Source organism: Stomoxys calcitrans, chromosome 1 (assembly GCF_963082655.1).
Source record: "Stomoxys calcitrans chromosome 1, idStoCalc2.1, whole genome shotgun sequence".
Lineage (NCBI taxonomy): Eukaryota > Metazoa > Arthropoda > Insecta > Diptera > Muscidae > Stomoxys > Stomoxys calcitrans.
The window spans coordinates 33,298,992-33,321,367 of record NC_081552.1 but is presented as its reverse complement, the minus strand read 5'-3'; the positions used below and the strand labels follow the sequence as shown (position 1 = coordinate 33,321,367).

The 22,376-nt window shown below is 38.5% G+C and overlaps 2 protein-coding genes across 3 annotated transcripts in view; one reads left to right on the top strand and one right to left on the bottom strand.

Annotated features, from left to right (window-relative positions):
• LOC106093809 (venom dipeptidyl peptidase 4) overlaps positions 1-22,376 on the top strand; it is a 638,446-nt gene that overhangs the window by 150,683 nt on the left and 465,387 nt on the right. The window lies entirely within an intron of this gene.
• On the bottom strand, positions 1,473-2,397 carry LOC106095425 (dynein axonemal assembly factor 6). The gene is made up of 2 exons (XM_013262666.2): positions 2,108-2,397; positions 1,473-2,046 (listed from the first exon to the last, which is right to left on the bottom strand). Exons 1-2 carry the CDS (start codon positions 2,229-2,231, stop codon positions 1,553-1,555), a joined length of 618 nt encoding a protein of 205 aa, XP_013118120.2. The 5' UTR covers positions 2,232-2,397; the 3' UTR covers positions 1,473-1,552.

The following is a 22,376-nucleotide window of genomic DNA, read 5'->3' as shown; positions in this document are numbered from 1 at the left end:
TTGTTATGATATCCAACAACTGTGCCAAGTATGGTTCAAATCGGTCCATAACCTGATATAGCTGCCATATAAACCGATCTTGGGTCTTGACTTCTTGAGCCTCTAGAGTGCGCAATTCTTATCCGATTGGAATGAAATTTTGCACGACGTGTTTTGTTACGATATCCAACAACTGTGCCAAGTATGGTTCAAATCGGTCCATAACCTGATATAGCTGCCATATAAACCGATCTGGGATCTTGACTTCTTGAGCCTTTAGAGGTCGCAATTATTATCCGATTTGCCTGAAATTTTGTACGACGGATTCTCTCATGACCATTAGCATACGTGTTTATTATGGTCTGAATCGGTCTATAGCCCGATACAGCTCCCATATAAAACGATCTCTCTATTTTACTTCTTGAGCCCCCAAAGGGCGCAATTCTTATTCGAATTGGCTGACATTTTACACAGGTCTCCAACATATAATTTAATTGTGGTCCGAACCGGACCATATCTTGATATCGTTTTAATAGCAGAGCAACTCTTTTCCTATATCCTTTTTTGCCTAAGAAGAGATGCCGGGAAAAGAACTCGACAAATGCGATCCATGGTGGAGGGTATATAAGATTCGGCCCGGCCGAACTTAGCACGCTTTTACTTGTTTTTTTTTTTTTTTTTTAAATTGGCATGCATGGCATTGTACCTCGCAAATGTCGCCAACATTAAGAGGGGATAAACCCAGCTACAATGGCACGAATTCGATATCCGCATTCAGGGCAAAGTGTCCCCGCCCTAAAAAGATATTAGAGAGTTAAAGAAGGCGCAGCGGAGCGGACCAGGTTCGGCTAGAAAAGAATTTTTGAAAAATTTCCCATAGAATTGAAATTTTAACAAACTTTCCTATTGGAATGCAGTTTTTACCAAAGTTTGCATTGAAAGGAAATTTTGACATAATTTCCCATTGAAAGTGAATTTTCACAAAATTTCCCATAGAAATGTAATTTTTAAAAAAATTTCTATTATTATAGATTTAGATTATAAAATAATTTCTTATAGAAAAGAAGTTTGGACCAAATTCCCCATAGAAAAGAACTTTTGACAAAATTTCCCATAGAAAGGACATTTTTAAAATTGTCAATTAAAAATTTTGATTAATTTTCCATCGAATCTAAGAGGCTGCAGGTCCGCCTATGACACTGATCGCCTGGGTTCGTATCCTCGTGGTTATCCCCTCCTAATGCTGGCGACTTTTGTTAGGTCATATGCCATATCAAAATATCTCTCCAAAGAGAGCACCACGTTCGGACTCAGCTTTAAGCTTAAACTTGAAATGGACAGCACTCATTGATATGTGAAAAATGTGCCCCTATTGCTTAATGGAATATTCATGAATAAATTCATTCATGCACATTTTCCTTACAAACAATATTTAGTCAAAATTTCCTTTTTAAATGTCTTTTTTACAATTTAGATCTGCAAAACACCTACTGTATGTCGATCTGTTGGTTTATTTTTTTTTATATTTTTCCTTTGCAAAACAAAAAAAAAATCAAACTTTTTGTCAAAGTGTTTAAAAATTCACAAAATCCAATTCTCTCTGCATGCGTAAAGTCAATGTTAATTTTTCCAAATCTTTGTCATATTTTGCCCTACAACGATCCACATTAATGGGTTGGCTCATAGGCAATTTGAGGCGATATATGGGAGTGGCCAAATCCACTTCATTGGCTGTTATGGACAAAGACATCTTATCGGCTGGTGTTGAGTCGCCAGGCAAAAATATTTCCACCACCAAATCCTCACAACTGGCAGAGGAATTAGTGCGATTACTTATTTGTAGATAGACATCTTCGGTGCCCACAGCTTGGCGATAAGTCATGCTGTATTCAGGACTTTTGCGTGTATCCAAAATATTGGAATCCTCCAATTCCTGTTGCTCTTGCCATTCCTCCAAGGTGGAGGGTTGATGTTTGGCCTCTACTTCATCCGGCTTTAAAGGGGCATAAGGTGATGCAAATGTTTCCAAGGATTTGGTAGTTTGTTGAGGTCCCAAACATCCAGGATCTAAAAGGGTATCATGGTTAAGTAAAGAAAATAATTTTTCTTCTATAATTCTACAACTTACTCCATTTTTCTTTTAGCAATGGCTCTCCATCTTCTTCTAAATCCGAGCCATCATCTCTGCTGTCTTGGGGGTTTAAGAGATTTCGTAGCAATTTTAAATTTTCCACATTCTCGAACAAGGACATTATTGATGCTTGCTTGTCCTCCCTTCTTTTCTTGGCTTTTTTGCTTTTTAAGAGCTTCACAAGTTTTTGATTTATATTCTAAAGCAAGCGAACAATGTTTAATGTTCTCCTTGAAGTATTTGTATTTTTGTTTTCTATTTTATGTTAACTTGCTTTCAAACATCGATTATTGAATATTTAGTTTACAAGTGCCGGGCTTGTTTATCGTTTTGTTGCCTAGGAAACTGGGTCATTGCCATGGCAGCGTTCAAGGCGCCAATAATAAATATACAATAAATATTGAATTCATAATTAAACAAACATAACAATTGAGTTTGAACGTGACAGGAATTTTAAAATTTCCTATTGGAATTAAATTTGACAAAACTTCCTATAGAAGTAAAACTTTGACAAAATTTAATATATGTAGAAATACAATTGACAAAATATCCTTTAAAAGCAATAATGTTTCAAGGTGTTACAAACGGAATGAGTAGATTAGCATACCCCCATCTTATGGTGGTGGGTATAAACACAAGCAAAAGCGTGCTAAGTACGGCCGAGCCGATTCTTATATACTCTCCACCATGGATCGCATTTGTCTAGTTTTTTGCAAACTAGATTTCAGACAAATCGGATCAGAATCGGTTGGAAGACGAAACAAAACACTTTGAGCAAAATTTCTGCTAAATTGGATAATAATTGCGTACTCTGGAGGCTCAAGAAGTCAAGATTCCAGATCAGCTTATATGGTAGCTGTATCAGGTTATGAACCGATTGTAAGCCATTACAAAACACTTCGCTCAAAATTTCAACCACATACAGGATCTACATCAGGTTATAAACCAAAGTGGACCATACTTGGCATAGTTGTTGGAAGACGAAACAAAACACTTCGAGCAAAATTTCTCCTAAATCGGATAATAATAGCGTACTCTAGACGCTCAAGGAAGCAAGATCCCAGATCAGCTTATATGGTAGCTGTATCAGGTTATGAACCGATTGTAAGCCACTACAAAACACTTCGCTCAAAATTTCAACCACATCGGAAGAGAATTGCGCACTTAAAAGGCCCACGAAGTCAAGACCCTAGATTGGTTTATATGGCAAATTAGATATGAATTGCGTCCTCTAGAGGCTCAAGATGTCAAGATCCGAGATCGGTTTATATGCCAGCTATATCAAAACATGAACCAATTTAGCCCATTTTTATTCGCAACCGCAACTGCCCTAATATGAAGTATTTGTGCAAATTTTCAAGCGCCTCGCTTTACGCCTTCGATAGTTAGAGTGCTATCGACAGATGACTCGCCTAATGCAACTCATTGTGCCTAATTTTAGCGAAATCCGTTAATTACACCTTTTATGGGCCTAAAATCATAAATCGTTTTGTACGGCAGATACATCCAAATCTGAACCTTTCCTGATCGTATTGAACAGGAATATCGAGGAGCCTAACACAACTCCCTATACCAGATTTCTGAGAAATCGGCAAATAAATGTGTCTATTACGGGCCCAAGACCTTAAATCATGAGATCAGTCTATATGGCGGCTAAATCCAAATCGAACGGATCTAGGACAAATTAAACAAGATTGTCAAGGGGCCTAACATAACTCACTGTCCAAATTTCAGCGAAATCGGGCAAAATAAAATTGCCTTTTTTGAGCCCAAGATCATATATGGCAGGTATATCTAAAACTGCACCGCATTGAACAAGCTTGTCGGTTGCCATTGTCCCACATTTCCGCAAAATCGGATAATTAATGTGGTTTTGGTAAGACCAAACCTTAAATCGGCAAAATGGTCTATATGGGAGCTATATCAGGATATAGTCCGATGTTGCCGATCTTAGAACTTAACCTACCGATGGACAAATAAATTTTGTGTAAAATTTCTCTACTCTACTCTACTCTACTCTACTCTACTCTACTTTACTCTACTCTACACTACTCTACTCTACTCTACTCTACTCTACTCTACTCTACTCTACTCTACTCTACTTTACTCTACTCTACACTACTCTACTCTACTCTACTCTACTCTACTCTACACTACTCTACTCTACTCTACTCTACTCTACTCTACTCTACTCTACTCTACTCTACTCTACTCTACTCTACTCTACTCTACTCTACTCTACTCTACTCTACTCTACTCTACTCTACTCTACTCTACTCTACTCTACTCTACTCTACTCTACTCTACTCTACTCTACTCTACTCTACTCTACTCTACTCTACTCTACTCTACTCTACTCTACTCTACTCTACTCTACTCTACTCTACTCTACTCTACTCTACTCTACTCTACTCTACTCTACTCTACTCTACTCTACTCTACTCTACTCTACTCTACTCTACTCTACTCTACTCTACTCTACTCTACTCTACTCTACTCTACTCTACTCTACTCTACTCTACTCTACTCTACTCTACTCTACTCTACTCTACTCTACTCTACTCTACTCTACTCTACTCTACTCTACTCTACTCTACTCTACTCTACTCTACTCTACTCTACTCTACTCTACTCTACTCTACTCTACTCTACTCTACTCTACTCTACTCTACTCTACTCTACTCTACTCTACTCTACTCTACTCTACTCTACTCTACTCTACTCTACTCTACTCTACTCTACTCTACTCTACTCTACTCTACTCTACTCTACTCTACTCTACTCTACTCTACTCTACTCTACTCTACTCTACTCTACTCTACTCTACTCTACTCTACTCTACTCTACTCTACTCTACTCTACTCTACTCTACTCTACTCTACTCTACTCTACTCTACTCTACTCTACTCTACTCTACTCTACTCTACTCTACTCTACTCTACTCTACTCTACTCTACTCTACTCTACTCTACTCTACTCTACTCTACTCTACTCTACTCTACTCTACTCTACTCTACTCTACTCTACTCTACTCTACTCTACTCTACTCTACTCTACTCTACTCTACTCTACTCTACTCTACTCTACTCTACTCTACTCTACTCTACTCTACTCTACTCTACTCTACTCTACTCTACTCTACTCTACTCTACTCTACTCTACTCTACTCTACTCTACTCTACTCTACTCTACTCTACTCTACTCTACTCTACTCTACTCTACTCTACTCTACTCTACTCTACTCTACTCTACTCTACTCTACTCTACTCTACTCTACTCTACTCTACTCTACTCTACTCTACTCTACTCTACTCTACTCTACTCTACTCTACTCTACTCTACTCTACTCTACTCTACTCTACTCTACTCTACTCTACTCTACTCTACTCTACTCTACTCTACTCTACTCTACTCTACTCTACTCTACTCTACTCTACTCTACTCTACTCTACTCTACTCTACTCTACTCTACTCTACTCTACTCTACTCTACATTACGGACAGCACTGATTCATATGGAAAAAGTTTGCTCTTAATTAATTAGTTTAATGTGTAAAGCAAAAATTCTTTAAAATTAAGTAAAAAATCTTTCAGCCAAGAATATGTTTGCTTATTAATGTAGCAAAACTGAAATGTTTAAGAAAAGTTTCCTAATACCAAGTAAAACTGTTATCTTTAAAGAGAGGGCAAAAACTGTTTTCAACGAAATAAAACATTTTACTTAGAACTCCTCTTTAAGAAACATTTTACTGTAAAAATATAATCCATTGCACACTTTGCTATTGTTGGTTATTGTGTATCATGTAACTTTTCCTATCCATTACATTGAGAATTCCTGTGAAACTTAAAACGTGTCTTGAATAACACAACAAATTTATATTTCAAATGCGGCACGACTAAAAAGTAGAAAAAGTAAAACAAAAACATTGGAAATAAAATCAACATTTCCTAGTGAAGCAAAAGTATGGCTGCATTTTTTTCCATATCTCTGTACAAATTTGGACAAATTCCTTAAGCATTCACATGCTGGTGGCATTGGTCAATTTTCTTTCTATAGATTTTCTCATCAGAAAAATGAACAGTCGTAAAATATAATCAAAAATTGCAGAAATGCCATGAAATGCATTCAAAGGCGGAAAATTGGGTTGTGGCGAAGAAAATGCGTTTGAATTTGTTTATAGCATTAGTAAATGAGATATTAGGATATATATATACGAGGGAACTATTGGGTTGCCCAAAAAGTAATTGCGGATTTTTTAAAAGAAAGTAAAAGCATTTTTAATAAAACTTTGAATGAACTTTAATCAAATATACCTTTTTTTTGCACTTTTTTTCTAAAGCAAGCTAAAAGTAACAGCTGATAACTGACAGAAGAAAGAATGCAATTACAGAGTCAGCGTCAGCTGTGAAAAAAATTGTCAACGCCGACTATATGAAAAATCCGCAATTACTTTTTGGGCAACCCAATATTTTCGTTCGGGAAAATTGAAACAAATTTAAATTAAAGACCTATTGAGATCATCATATGTGGGCTTTAAGGATTATAAGTGCTTTAGGATTTTTGAAGGATGTCAAGGGAAAGTCCCTTAACAAATATTATCTTTTCGACATACAACCCAAAGTTAAAAAAAAAAATGGTCCACTCTTCCTCATTATACCCCACTTCATATATTTGTGTCGGATTGCTTTCATACAAACTAAAGCTGCAACAAGCTTTTGTCCATGTATACCTCACGCTTTGCTATAAGGTTCTGTTGTGTACATATTTTTGTGTGAGAATGAATGTTACTAAGCCATATTTTACTATACACGAATGGTCAATAAAACCCCCAATAAAATTGTCTAAACGAAACGAGAGAAACAAAAATAAACATAACAAACAAATCCATGTGGACAACAATCCTCCGCAGCTACTTCCACAAAAAAAGGACAATTGCAAACACACATCAAACTGCAACAGGAATTATAAAGGAGGGAATAAGAAAAAAAAAAGAAAAGTATAAGTTCATAACCACAAACAGGATGTGTTGGCTCCCTGGCTCCATATTTGAGTATGAGTATCTATGGATGTCTATTCATAGATAGCCCCACTTGTAGTCGAAATCCTAGTGATAGTTCTGAACACTTTAAGGGATAAAGTATGAAATTGTATGGTCAATCGATTCCGTTTTTCTCCTGCTTTTAGTATTGCATGGCAACCTTCATTTATACTCAATCAAAATGGACTTTTTAGAAAAGGGTTAGAGATATTGAAGTATTATCTTCCCATCGGAGATTGAGTACTTAACTCAGCAGCAAATGTGTAAAGGAATTGAACAAAACTGTTAGTTCTAGCGTTTATTGATATGAAATATGGATGGATTTAAGCAAGTTTTATCATCAACAATAGGAAAAAGCTTATAACGGAAAGATGTGTTGAGAAAATAACATAAGCAAGTAAAAATGGGCTAAGTTCAACCGGGGCGAATCTTATGTACCCTGCACTATGGATCTAATTTGACACATTCTTTAAATGATTTTTTCAAATATAAAGGAGATGTATCCATATATACAGATGGACCGTAGTTGTCAGGACTATTCATAACAAGTAAAAAGGCGTTAAGTTCGTCCGGGCCAGATACCTCGGGTATATATGTAGACCACTTTTCGACAAAATCTGGTGAAAAATGCATACCTTATGCCCCATAGCAGCTATATCGAAATATGTTTCGATTTGGACCAAACACTTATATTTCGATTTGGACCAAACACTTATATATATAAGTCATTGTTCACCTGTGTATAACAAAATATTGGATTGCCCAAAAAGTTATTGCGGATTTTTTTAAAGAAAGTAAATGCGTTTTTAATAAAACCTAGAATGAACTTTAATCAAACATACTTTTTTTACACTTTTTTTCTAAAGCAAGCTAAAAGTAACAGCTGATGACTGACAGAAGAAAGAATGCAATTACAGAGTCACAAGCTGTGAAAAAATTTGTCAACGCCGACTATATGAAAAATCCGCAATTACTTTTTGGGCAACCCAATATGTCCGATTTAGGTGTGTTTTGGCGAGTGGGGTGGTCCCCCAAACACTTGGCCCTGAAAATAAATCAACATTGTGCTCTACTCTCAAATATCATTTATTTGAACCCCATATTGTCAAAGGCCTCAAAAGTGGATATTAAATTCGTTTTCTCATCTCAAATACCTTTCATTTAAACCCCTTATTGCTAATATGTCCAATTTGGGGTATGAGCCCTAAAACCTATAAATATCGAGCTTCACTCTCTTTAAGACCCAAATTGTGATGGTGTGCAAATTCGTCCTATTTAGTTGGGGCCGAATATTGATATCATATTCGTGGTCTACTCCCAAATACCATTCATTTGAGCCCCATATTTCCATAGTCAGCAGACATGACTCAGTGACTTTGCTCTAAAAATATCTATCAGATTCGTGTTCTACTCTAAAATACGTCTTAATTGTGCCCCATATTGCAATTGTAATGAAATACGCCCTATCTAGGTGGTGTCATTGGGGTTGGGGTGGCCCCATAAACACTTTTTCCTCAATATTAATATCAGATTCGTGCTTTACTCCCAAAGACCTTTCATTTGAGACCCATACTGGTATGGTCGTAAATTTGTCCTGTTTGGGGGTTATTTTGGGAGAGGGGCGCCCCCCAAACACTTGGTTGCACATTTGGATATCAGATTCGTATTCTACTCGCAAATCGCTTTCATTTAAGTCTCATATTGTCATGGTCGGTAAATATGTCCGATTTAGGGGTGTTTTTGGGGGGTTGAAGCGGTCCCCCAAACACTTGGTCCGACAATTGAATATCAGATAAGTTTTGTGATCTTAAATATCTTTCATTCGAGTCCCATATTGTCGTGATTTGCCTTTATATATGTTTGGTAGGTTATGGGGGTGGAGCGGCCCCCTAGATACCCCACCCGAAATTAGGATGCCAAATTGTTATACCCACCACCGAAGGATGGGGGTATATTCATTTAGTCATTCCGTTTGCAACACATCGAAATATCCATTTCCGACCCTATAAAGTATATATATTCTTGATCAGCGTAAAAATCTAAGACGATCTAGCCATGTCCGTCCGTCTGTCTGTTGAAATCACGCTACAGTCTTTAAAAATTGAGAAATTGAGCTGAAATTTTGCACAGATTCTTTTTTTTTGCTCATAAGCAGGTTATGTTCGAAGATGGACTGTATCGGACTATATCTTGATATAGCCCCCATATAGACCGATACGCCGATTTAGGGTCTTAGCCCCATAAAAGCCACATTTATTATCCGATTTTGTTGAAATTTGGGCCAGTGACTTATGTTAGGCCCTTCAACATCCTTCTTCAATTTGGCCCAGATCGGTCCAGATTTGGATATAGCTGCCATATAGACCGATCCGCCGTTTAAGGGTCTTAGGCCCATACTTTTATTGGCCACATTTGTTATCCGATTTTGCTGAAATTTAGGACAGTGAGTTGTGTTAGGCCCTTCGACATCCTTCGTCAATTTGGCTCAGATCGGTCCGGATTCGGATATAGCTGCCATATAGACCGATTCGCCGATTTAGGGTCTTAGGCCCATAAAAGACACATTTATCATCCGATTTTGTTGAAATTTGGGACAGTGAGTTGCGTTAGGACCTTCGACATCCTTCTTCAATTTGGCCTTCAAGATCGGCCCAGATTTGAATATAGCTGCCATATAAACAGATCTCTCGATTTAAGGTCTTTTGCCCATAAAAGTCGCATTTTTAATCCAATTTCATTGAAATTTGACACAGTGACTTATGTTAGGCTTTCGATATCCGTGTCGTATGTGATTCAGATCGGTTTATTTTTAGATATAGCTACTAAAAAGATCAATAGACACAATTGAACAATGACTTATATTAATTAGTATTTGGTCCAAATCGGAACATATTTCCATAAAGCTGCTATGGGGCATAGGTACGCATTTTTCACCGAATTTTGACGAAAAGTGGTTTACATATATACCCGGTGGTGGTGGGTATCCAAAGTTCGGCTCGGCCGAACTTAACGCCTTTTTACATGTTGTTTTCGATTACTATCAGACGGCATACAAAATTGTGGCTTGACAAATTGCTGCGACCACTGCCTTGAAGCTTAGGGAGCTCTCTCTCGGCGTCATGTGGCGGCTACGGATACAGTGTCATCCATGATACAATGTCCGATGCTCCAGGCAGTGTGGATTACACCTTACTTGAGCCGCTTTTTGTACAAGTACAGTACGACTATTCCTGACAGAACTGGTAATAGAAGTTACATAGACTTCTATACGGATGGTTCCAAACTAGACGACCTGGTGGGCTTTGGGGTGTACTCTAAATATCTAGAACTGGTCATATCGAAAATGTTACTCGACTACTGCAGTATGTATCAAGCGGAGATCCTTGCAATTAAGGAAGTGGTGGCATAAATATCTTCTCAAACAGCCAGGCAGCCATTAAATCCCTGGAGAACTTATTTCGGAACACAAAAACAAACCTCGATCGTCGCAGATCTCTCAACGAGATGACTGAACAATTTAAAATTCACCTGTTCTGGGTACCGGGCCACAGAGATATCCCAGGGAATTGTAAAGCGGATGAGCTTGCGAGACTAGGAACTACCCTACACTTTCCAGGGATACTGTTTTCAGGACCAGTCCCGAAGGACAACGCATTATAGATGGTCACAAAGAGGGGGCTGTGGGCATTCCAAAACTATGTGGCCCAATTTAGATTTGAAGAGGTCTACCGCTTTGCTGTCATTGGCTAGAACAGACGTCTCAGTCATTGTGTCCCCCATGACAGGTCACTGTCTTATCGGAAAACATGCTGACAGACTGAAGGCTTCCAGTCGCGACTTTTGCAGAAGCTGTGAGGACATCGAAGATGAGGAGACTATAGAACACCTTCTGCGTGTGTGTCACGCACTAGCAGTCAGTGGGAGTTCCACATTAGATTCTTATTTCTTTGAGAACCTATCGGATGAGAACATTCGCAAGTTATTGGGCTATTTAAAGCGATCTGGTCGATTCAACGGTAAGATCTAGAAGGCATCTTCCTTCTTCTGTTCCTGTGGCATCGCAATGCATGAAAACGTCTAAGTGAGTCTGATGGCAGATTGCCACTTAATCAAACTTGGACAAGGGAATCGCCTGAACCTCGGCGTTAATGGGTCATTTATCAAAAATTCATGGCTCTGGCTCAATTCACAACAAGTAATGCGTGCTAAGTTCGCCCGGGCCGCATCTAGCGAACCCACTACCATGGATTCTGCTAAAATATGGAAGCTATATCTGGTCATAGACCGATTTGGACCGTATATGCAAAATTTGAGCCACATCGGATAAAAATCGCGGTTTGTAAGGGCTCAAGTAGTCCAATCGGGAGATCGCTTTATATGGGAGCCATGGGAACTGTACTTGGCACAGTTGTTGAAAGTCATAAGAGAACTCTATGTGCAAAATTGCAGCTTCCAGGGACCCCATAAAGTATTTTTATTCTTGATCGTCTCGACAGTCTGAGTCGAAATAGCCATGTCCGTCCGTACGTCTGTCGAAATCACGATAGCGATCGAACGAGTAAAGCCAGCTGCTTGAAATTTTTCACAGACACTTCCAATTGATGTAGGTCGTTGGCGATTGCAAATGGGCCATATCAGTTGAGATTTGGATACAGGCGATCGGTTTACACCCCGATTTGACTTCTGAAGCCCCTAGAATCCCCAATTGTCATCCGATTTGTCTAAAATTTGGAAGAAAAACTTTTAGAATTATCAAGTCAATGTGTCAAGTATGATCCGAATCGGTCTATTTGTTATACCATTCGCCACCACTGTGGTACAGGGTATTATAAGTTTGTGCATTTGTTTGCAATGCTAAGAAGGAGAAGAGCTAGACCCATTGATAAATATACCGATCGACTCAGAATCACTTTCTGATTCGATTTTGTCCGTCTGTCCGTCTGTGAGTCCATGTATTCTTGTAGTCCAAGTGCACCTCGTGTTTGTTTTCCAATCATCCCGAAATTTTACACATATCACCTTTTTGACTCAAGGACGAACGCTATTAATTTTGGTAAAAATCGGTTCAGATTTAGATATAGCTCCCATATATATATATCGCCCGATTTGCACTTAAATGGCCGTAGTAACTACAATTTTTAAACTATCTGCACAAAATTTGGAACGGATTGTTTTCTTGCTGATTTTAACATGTCTGCAAAATTTTATCAAAATCGGTACAGATTTAAATATAGCTCCCATATATACGCATCGCCCGATTTGCATTGAAATGGCCGTAGTAGCTACAATTTTCAACCGATTTGCACAAAATTTTGCATGGATTGTTTCGTTGCTATTCTTAACATATATGCAAAATTTAATCGAAATCGGATCAGATTTAGATATAGCTCCCATATATATGTATCGCCCGATTTGCACTCAAATGGCCGTAGTAACTACAATTTTTAAACTATCTGCACAAAATTTGGAACGGATTGTTTTCTTGCTGATTTTAACATGTCTGCAAAATTTTATCAAAATCGGTACAGATTTAAATATAGCTCCCATATATACGCATCGCCCGATTTGCATTGAAATGGCCGTAGTAACTCCAATTTTCAACCGATTTGCACAAAATTTTGCATGGATTGTTTCGTTGCTATTCTTAACATATATGCAAAATTTAATCGAAATCGGATCAGATTTAGATATAGCTCCCATATATATGTATCGCCCGATTTACACTCAAATGGCCGTAGTAACTACAATTTTTAAACTATCTGCACAAAATTTGGAACGGATTGTTTTCTTGCTGATTTTAACATGTCTGCAAAATTTTATCAAAATCGGTACAGATTTAAATATAGCTCCCATATATACGCATCGCGCGATTTGCATTGAAATGGCCGTAGTAACTCCAATTTTCAACCGATCTGCACAAAATTTGGTACGGATTGTTTCATTGCTGTTTTTAACATGTCTGCAAAATTTTATCAAAATCGGATCAGATTTAGATATAGCTCCCATATATATGTATCGCCCGATTTGCTCTTAAATGGCCGTGGTAACTCCAATTTTCAACCGATCTGCACAAAATTTGGAACGGATTGTTTTCTTGCTGATTTTAACATGTCTGCAAAATTTTATCAAAATCGGTACAGATTTAAATATAGCTCCCATATATACGCATCGCCCGATTTGCATTGAAATGGCCGTAGTAGCTACAATTTTCATCCGATCTGCACAAAATTTGGTACGGATTGTTTTGTTGCTGATTTTAACATGTCTGCAAAATTTTATCAAAATCGGATCAGATTTAGATATAGCTCCCATATATATGAATCGCCCGATTTGCACTTAAATGGCCGTAGTAACTCCAATTTTCAACCGATCTGCACAAAATTTGCATGGATTGTTTCGTTGCTATTCTTAACATATATGCAAAATTTAATCGAAATCGGATCAGATTTAGATATAGCTCCCATATATATGTATCGCCCGATTTGCACTCAAATGGCCGTAGTAACTACAATTTTTAAACTATCTGCACAAAATTTGGAACGGATTGTTTTCTTGCTGATTTTAACATGTCTGCAAAATTTTATCAAAATCGGTACAGATTTAAATATAGCTCCCATATATACGCATCGCCCGATTTGCATTGAAATGGCCGTAGTAGCTACAATTTTCATCCGATCTGCACAAAATTTGGTACGGATTGTTTTGTTGCTGATTTTAACATGTCTGCAAAATTTTATCAAAATCGGATCAGATTTAGATATAGCTCCCATATATATGAATCGCCCGATTTGCACTTAAATGGCCGTAGTAACTCCAATTTTCAACCGATCTGCACAAAATTTGGTACGGATTGTTTTGTTGCTGATCTTAATATATCTACAAGATTTCATCGAAATCGGTTCAGATTTAGATATAGCTCCCATATATATGTATCGCCCGATTTGCACTTAAATGGCCGTAGTAACTCCAATTTTCAACCGATCTGCATCTGGTACGGATTGTTTTGTTGCTGATCTTAATATATCTACAAGATTTCATCGAAATCGGTTCAGATGTGGATATTGCTCCCACACAATTTGTAACCGATCTACACAAAATTTGTCACAGATTGTTTTGTTTCTGATCTTAACATATCTGCGAGATGTCATCAAAATTGGTTGAAATTTGGATGTGGCACCCATACATATTTTTCGCCCGGAGTTGCACTTATATGACCGTAGTAACAACAATTTTAAAACAATCTGTTTGAAAGTCGGTTCAGATTAAGAAATAGCTGTCATATACAAATATTTTTATATGTTGCCGGAATTTAAAATTGTAGGGTCTTTCCTTTTGCCTGGTTTTTTTCTAGCCTTATTTTTGGGAGACACTGTTTAATTTGCGCCTAACCTCATAGTTTTAGCCCTTTTCGATCGCAAACACTTATTATTTCGTACTATTTCGTACTATTTGGTACTTTTTAGGTATCTAAACCTACTATGATCCAAGAAAAACATTGGCACCACATTTCATGATTCTTACTTTAGCCGTTTGGGCTGGACGATAATCAGTCAGTCACGCGTCTTCTTATACCCTCCACCATAGGATGGGGGTATACTAATTTCGTCATTCTGTTTGTAGCTCCTCGAAATATTCGTCTAAGACCCCATAGAGAATATGTATTCTTGATCGTCATAACATTTTAAGTCGAACTAGCCATGTCCGTCCCTGTGTCCATTCGTCTGTCTGTCGAAAGCACGCTATCTTTCGAAGGAGTAAAGCTAGCTGCTTGAAAATTTGTACAAATACTTTTTATTAGTGTACGGCGGTTGGGATTGTAAATGGGCTATATCGGTCCACGTTTTGATATAGCTGCCATATCTGCCGATCTGGGATCTTGACTTCTTGAGCCGCTAGAGGGCACAATTCTTTTCCGATTTGGCTGAAATTTTGCATGAGATGTTTTATTATGATATTCAACTACTGTGCTGAGTATGGTAGCTGTCATATAAATCAGTCTGGGGTCTTGACTTCTTGAGCGTCTAGAGTACGCAATTCCTATCCGATTTGGCTGAAATTTTGCACTACGTGTTTTGTTATGACTTCCAACAACTGTGTTAAGAATAGTTCAAATCGGTCCATAACCTGATATAGCTGCCATATTAACCGATCTGGGATCTATCACCATCGTGCTCTTCTCTCAAATACCATATATTTAAACCCCATATTGCCTTTGGCTGAAGAGGAGTTTACAGGATGAGGCGTCCCCCAAACACATGGCCCCAAAATAGGTTATCAAATTCGATTTCTAATCTCAAATACCTTTCATTAGAGCCACATATTGGCATGGTCGCAAAATTTTTTGCCTTTGGGGGTGTTTTGGGAAAGGAGTGATGCTCTATTCTACTCCCAAATGCCTTGATTTGAGCCTCATATTGCGATGGTCACTAAAAAATTGCTTTTTGTGGGGTATTCTGGGAAAGGGGTAGATCCCTCAGAAAATTGGTCCCGAAAATGGGTATCAATTCTTGCTCTACGCCCCAACGCCTTTCATTTAAGCCCCACATTGTCATGGTCGGTAAATATGTCCGATTTAGATGTGTTTTGGGGAGTGGGGTGGTTTCCCAAATTCTAAGCTCTGAAAATTTATCAGCAATGTGCTCTATTCTCATATATCTATGTATAATTTATTTGAACCCCATATTGCCATTGCTCTCAAAATTGGATATCAAATTCGTTTTCTAATCTCATTTAACTCCATATTGCAAAAGTCAGCAAATATGTCCGGTTTGGGGTATTGGCCATAAAAACTATGAATATTTAGTTCCACTCTCCTTAAGACCCAAATTGTCTTGGTGAGCAAATACGTCCAATTTGGGGGTTGTGGTGGGACGTCCGCTCGACAGTTGGCCCCTAATATTGATATCAGATACGTGGTCTACTCCCACATACCTTTAATTTGAGCCCCATACTTCCATAGTCGGCAAACATGTCAGAAAATACTTACTATTTGGGTGGTGTTGTGGTGGTGGGGTGGCCCCATAGACACTTTTCCCGAATATTGATAACAAATTTGTGCTTTACTCCCAAAGACCTTTCATTTGAGCCCCATATTGCTATGGCAGTAAATATGTCTCCTTTGGGGGATGGTTTTGGTGAGAGGCGGCCCCCCCAAACACTTGGTCCCATATTTGGATATCAGATTCGAATTCTGCATTCAAATAACTTTTATTGAAGCTCCATATTCCCATGGTCGGTAAATAAGTCCTGTTTGGGCGGTGTTTGGGGGAAGGTGTGGAGCCCCAGAAACGTGGTCCCACATTTGGATATCAGATTCGTATTTTTCTCGCAAATACCTTTCATTTGAGTCCCATATTGCCATGGTCGGTAAATATGTCCGATTTAGGGGTGTTTTGGGGCTTGGGGTGATACCCCTAGCACTTGGTCCGGCAATTGGATATCAGATCCTTTTTTTATCCTAAATACCTTTAATTTGAGTCCCATATTGTCGTGATTGGAGTAAATATATGTTTGGTAGGTTTTAGGGTGGCAGCTCCCCGAGGTACCCCATCCAAAATTTGGATGTAAAATTTTTATTTTTAGGGTACTATGAGAGCACACAAAATTTCGCCTAAATCGCATCACCCATCTCCGAGATCTGGCGTTTCTGAAAATTTTGGTAAGGGGGAGGGTCCGCCCCCCTTCAGATATCAGAAAATTTAGTACCCTATTTGCACCACGGGGTCAATATGTACCATCTGTGAAAATGTCAAGAAAATCGGTTCAGCCGTTTCCGAGTCTATAAGGAACACACAAACATACAAACAAACAAACACACCTACAAACAAACACAAATAGATTTTTATACCCTCCACCATAGGATGGGGGGTATACTAATTTCGTCATTCTGTTTGTAACTACTCGAAATATTCGTCTGAGACCCCATAAAGTATATTTATTCTTGATCGTCGCGACATTCTATGTCGATCTAGCCGAGTCCGTCCGTCTGTCCGTCCGTCTGTCCGTCCGTCCGTTTGTGTGTCGAAAGCACGCTAACTTCCCAAGGAGTAAAGCTAGCCGCTTGAAATTTTGCACAAATACTTCTTATTAGTGTAGGTCAGTTGGTATTGTAAATGGGCTATATCGGTTCATGTTTTGATATTGCTGCCATATAAACCGATCTTGGGTCTTGACTTCTTGAGCCTTCAGAGTGCGCAATTCTTATCCGATTGGAATGAAATATTGTACGACGTGTTTTGTTATGATATCCAACAACTGTGCCTAGTATGGTTCAAATCGGTCCATAACCTGATATAGCTGCCATATAAACCGATCTGGGGTCTTGACTTCTTGAGCCTCTAGAGGTCGCAATTCTTATCCGATTGGAATTAAATTTTGCACGACGGGTTTTGTTATGATATCCAACAACTTTGCAAAGTATGGTTCAAATCGGTCCATATCCTGATATAGCTGCTATATAAACTGATCTTGGGTCTTGACTTCTTGAGCCTCTAGAGGGCTTAATTCTTATCCGATTTTAATGAAATTTTGCATGACGTATTGTATTTTTACTTTCAACAACTGTGTCAAAAAAGGTTCAAATCGCTTTATAACCTGATATAGCTGCCATATAAACCGATCTGGGATCTTGACTTCTTGAGCCTCTAGAGGTCGCAATTATTATCCGATTTGCCTGAAATTTTGTACGACGGATTCTTTCATGACCATTAACAAACGTGTTCATTATGGTCTGAATCGGTCTATAGCTCGATACAGCTCCCATATAAATCAATCTATCTATTTTACTTCTTGAGCCCCCAAAGGGCGCAATTCTTATTCGAATTGGCTGACATTTTACACAGGTCTCCAACATATAATTTAATTGTGGTCAAAATCGGATCATATCGTGATATCGCTCTAATAGCAGAGCAAATCTTTTCCTATATCCTTTTTTGCCTAAGAAGAGATGCCGGGAAAAGAACTCGACAAATGCGATCCATGGTGAAGGGTATATTAGATTCGGCCCGGCCGAACTTTGCACGCTTTTATTGGGTTGCCCAAAAAGTAATTGCGGATTTTTCATATAGTCGGCGTTGACAAATTTTTTCAACGGCTTGTGACTCTGTAATTGCATTCTTCCTTCTGTCAGTTATCAGCTGTAACTTTTAGCTTGCTTTAGAAAAAAAAGTATAAAAAAAGTATATTTGATTAAAGTTTATTCTAAGTTTTATTAAAAATGCATTAACTTTCTTTAAAAAAATCCGCAATTACTTTTTGGGCAACCCAATACTTATTATATATAAGATAGTGTTGATTGAAACTTGGAAGAGTGAGCTCTATTGAACACCTTGAGATCCATGCCAAATATGTTCTCGCTCGAACTTTATTTAGATATAGTTGCCATATAGACCCAATTGTTAATCGCCCAATTGTTAATCGATTTTGCGGAAACTTGGAACAGTGTCTTCTATAAGACAACTTCTTATCTATGCCTAGTATGGTCGCGATCGGATCATATAAAGGTACAGCTGCCATAAAGACTGCATTTAAAGTCAACCGAAATTGTCGCAGTTTTTTTTTTCCTAAAACAAGCTAAAAAAATCCATCGGTTACAATGTCAATTTGTTGCAAAATAACTCTCAAGATGTATATTTGACAATCTTCACCTTTAGTACATCTTTTTATTCTTAAGCCTCCTATTGTTGAGATGTCCCCCTTATTTCTTCATAGTACATGATTTAAGACAAGATAACAGTGCTTAGTGTCTGTTTAAATGTCTTCTATTAACATAATCGCCAAAGGTGAACAAAAGAAGCCTACAATGCCAGGCACTTGCCTTAAGTACAGCGCTTAGCAACTTAACCCTGACCTTTAGAAAAAAAAAAAAACAAAAACGCAACAGCAACAGCAACAACGACTACTACAACAACAAAACACTAAACTGCTTTATTGTGGTGTATCTTTGTGCGTTGCAAAACACTTCTTTGCGTGGTAGGGGGGGGGGTCCAAACACAATAACTACAAGTGTCTCCTGAACGAAAGACTTAAAGGTGCTAATTAAGCACAAACGAATTGTACAAGATTTGTAAAATCAAGAAAATTACTACTCACACATGTACTTGGTACTTTCTATGCCAAAACTGTTGTCTTTGAGAACCATAAGGGGTGTTAATGTACAAAATTTTAAGTAGCAAAAAGACTCATGTGAGACACATGTGGTTTCTATTAAGGCCTGCACAAGCATGCGTAATACTTCCCATACAAAAGCTTTAAGGATACGCTTGAAAACACTCAGGCATTTATCTCTACTGTAAAGCAGCTTGGACAAGCATGTTAAGCCTGTTCAATAGTTATGTATGAACATTTGTGAGGAAACAAAACGAAAATTCCCCCCATAATGAAGTTTTGAGCTAATCGCTTTGGAAAGAACTCTAAACTAGAGCTTAGGGAGATTTCATCTACATTAGAGTCATACGAATCAATTGGTAGCGAGTGGACAATGTGCGTGTTCAGTGCGAGTTTATAAGACGTAGGGACTTAACAAAAGTTTCATTAAAGGTATCTCAAACTTTTAAATATTTTGAAGGTATCTACCACAGAGATCTGCAGCGGTGTAACGCAACGCAAAAACGCATGTCTTTTTCAATCAATGCATTTAACGCAAGCATTCAACTCTAATCAATGCAAAGGCTTATACAAAACCCCAAATGATGTTGTGGTGGTGCTGATGTGTATGCGTATGTAGCGCTGTGAAGCAAATGAGCGATGCACATTTGAGCACGGTTAGAGATAACTCTTTGTCAACGAGATCATGTGCAAAATTTCAAGGCCCTAGGTAGTCCGGGCTTCCAAATTTTCATTTGTGAACCAAGTTTGGGAATTTCGGTTATTACTGGATAGTGCTCGAAATCCCTATTAAAAGTCTGCTTAAGGTTTGCAATATCTTCACTGGTTTCGGGGGGATGTACGAATTTTAAATTTTCTTTGTTGTAATGTTGGCCCGAAATGGGTATTTTGGGAATTTTTGTACAAAAATTCGGACAGAATTTATTTTTGGTTTTTTTTAAGACAGGTTTTTATACCCATAGGATATATGGTATATTCATTTAGTCACTCCGATATATATTGGGTTGCCCAAAAAGTAATTGCGGATTTTTTAAAAGAAAGTAAATGAATTTTTAATAAAACTTAGAATGAACTTTAATCAAATATACTTTTTTACACTTTTAATACCCACCACCGACGGATGCGGGCATATTCATTTTGTCATTCCGTTTGCAACACATCGAAATATCCATTTCCGACCCTATAAAATATATATTCTTAATCAGCGTAAAAATCTAAGACGATCTAGACATGTCCGTCCGTCTGTCCGTCTGTCTGTTGAAATTACGCTACAGTCTTTAAAAATGGAGATATTGAGCTGAAACTTTGCACAGAGTCTTTTTTTTATCCATAAGCAGGTTAAGTTCGTAAATGGGCTATATCAGACTATATCTTGATATAGCCCCCATATAGACCGATCCGCCGATTTAGGGTCTTAGGCGAATAAAAGCCAGATTTATTTTCCGACTTTGCTGAAATTTAGGACAGTGAGTTGTGTTAGGCCGTTCGACATCCTCCGTCGATTTCGCCCAGATCGGTTCAGATTTGGATATAGCTGCCATATAGACCGATCCTCCGATTTAGAGTCTTAGGCCCATAAAATTCACATTTATTACCCGATTTTGCTGAAATTTGGGATAGTGAGTTGTGCTAGGCCTTCAACATCCTACCTCAATTTGGCTCAGATCGGTCCAGATTTGGATATAGCTGCATATAGACCGATCTCTCGGTTTTAGGTTTTGGGGCCATAAGAAGCGCATTTATTGTCCGATGCTGCCGAAATTTGGGACAAAGAGTTAAGTTAAGCCCCTCCACATATTTCTGCAATTTGGTCTAGATCGATCAAGATTTGCATATAGCTGCCATAAAAACCGATTATGAATTTTCGACCGGATTTTGAGGAAAGGTGGTTCACATATATATCCGAGGTGGTGGGTATCCAAAGTTCGGCCCGGCCGAACTTAACGCCTTTTTACTTGTTTTTCTAAAGCAAGCTAAAAGTCACAGCTGATAACTGACAAAAGAAAGAATGCAATTACAGAGTCACAAGCTGTGAAAAAATTTGTGAACGCCGACTATATGAAAAATCCGCAATTACTTTTTGGGCAACCCAATAGTTGCGATATAGCAGCTCGTAACAGGCGCATTTATATTCCGATTTTGCTAAAATTTTAAACAGTAAATTATTTTCAGCCTCCCGACTTCCGACTCAAATATCGATCAGATCAGTCTATATTCAGGGTCTTAAGTCAATAAAAGCCGCAATTAATGTACGATTTCGCTGAAATTTGAAATAGTGAGTTTATTAAAGCCTCCCGAAAGGGTCTTGCAATGGCACACGGCTGAGCTAGATATAGGGCTCTAAATGTTAACCCAGAGAATAATGAAATCTGCCTGTTCACGAGGGCGGGTCAATTTGACGCGAGGAAACATTCCTCAATAAAACGATTTCTATATCTGACAAGGTCAAATACTTAGGTGTGACAGTGTCAAATACTTAGGTGTGACAATGTCAAATACTTAGGTGTGATCTTGGACAGGAAACTGAATTGAAAGTTTAACATTCAGGAGCATACGGAGAAGGCTCAATTATGTTGGCCCCTCTGTAGACGGGCAGTAGGCTCGAAATGGGGCCTGAATCCGAGGATAGTCCTCTGTCTCTACAGGAGCGTCATTAGACCGATACTTACTTACGCCTCAGTAGTTTGGTGGACTGCGATAGAGAATAAGTGCAACGTAAGGATAATACAACAGGTCCAGAGAACATGTTGTGATGGCATAGGCGAAGCAATGAGGACCACGCCCACTAGGGCACTGGGGACTATTCTAGATATCCGACCCATTGACATACAGATTAAGTGCGAGGCAGCCACTGCGGCTATGAGATTTAAGGCGATGGGAGAATGGACTGAGGATAGGAGCAGCCGTGGTACCACAATGGACGAAAACGTTTAAGTAATGACAGACTGCCACTTAAACATATCCTAACCTAACCTAACCTAGGAGCAGCTCATACCATGGCGGTATAATCGAGGCGAAGATAGGAAACCTGGAACGAATGGAATAGGTTTCCGATCATATACCTGAGAAGACACTTGCGGTCCAGGGCAAGGCACTGCTGCCAGCGGCACAGTCTTGGATTGA

Coding starts and splice junctions, on each gene's coding strand:
- LOC106095425 (XM_013262666.2), bottom strand. CDS start 2,231: ATGTCCTTGTTCGAGAATGTGGAAAATTTAAAATTGCTACGAAATCTC. Junction 2,047..2,107: donor ATTGCTAAAAGAAAAATGGA/GTAAGTTGTAGA, acceptor ATACCCTTTTAG/ATCCTGGATGTTTGGGACCT.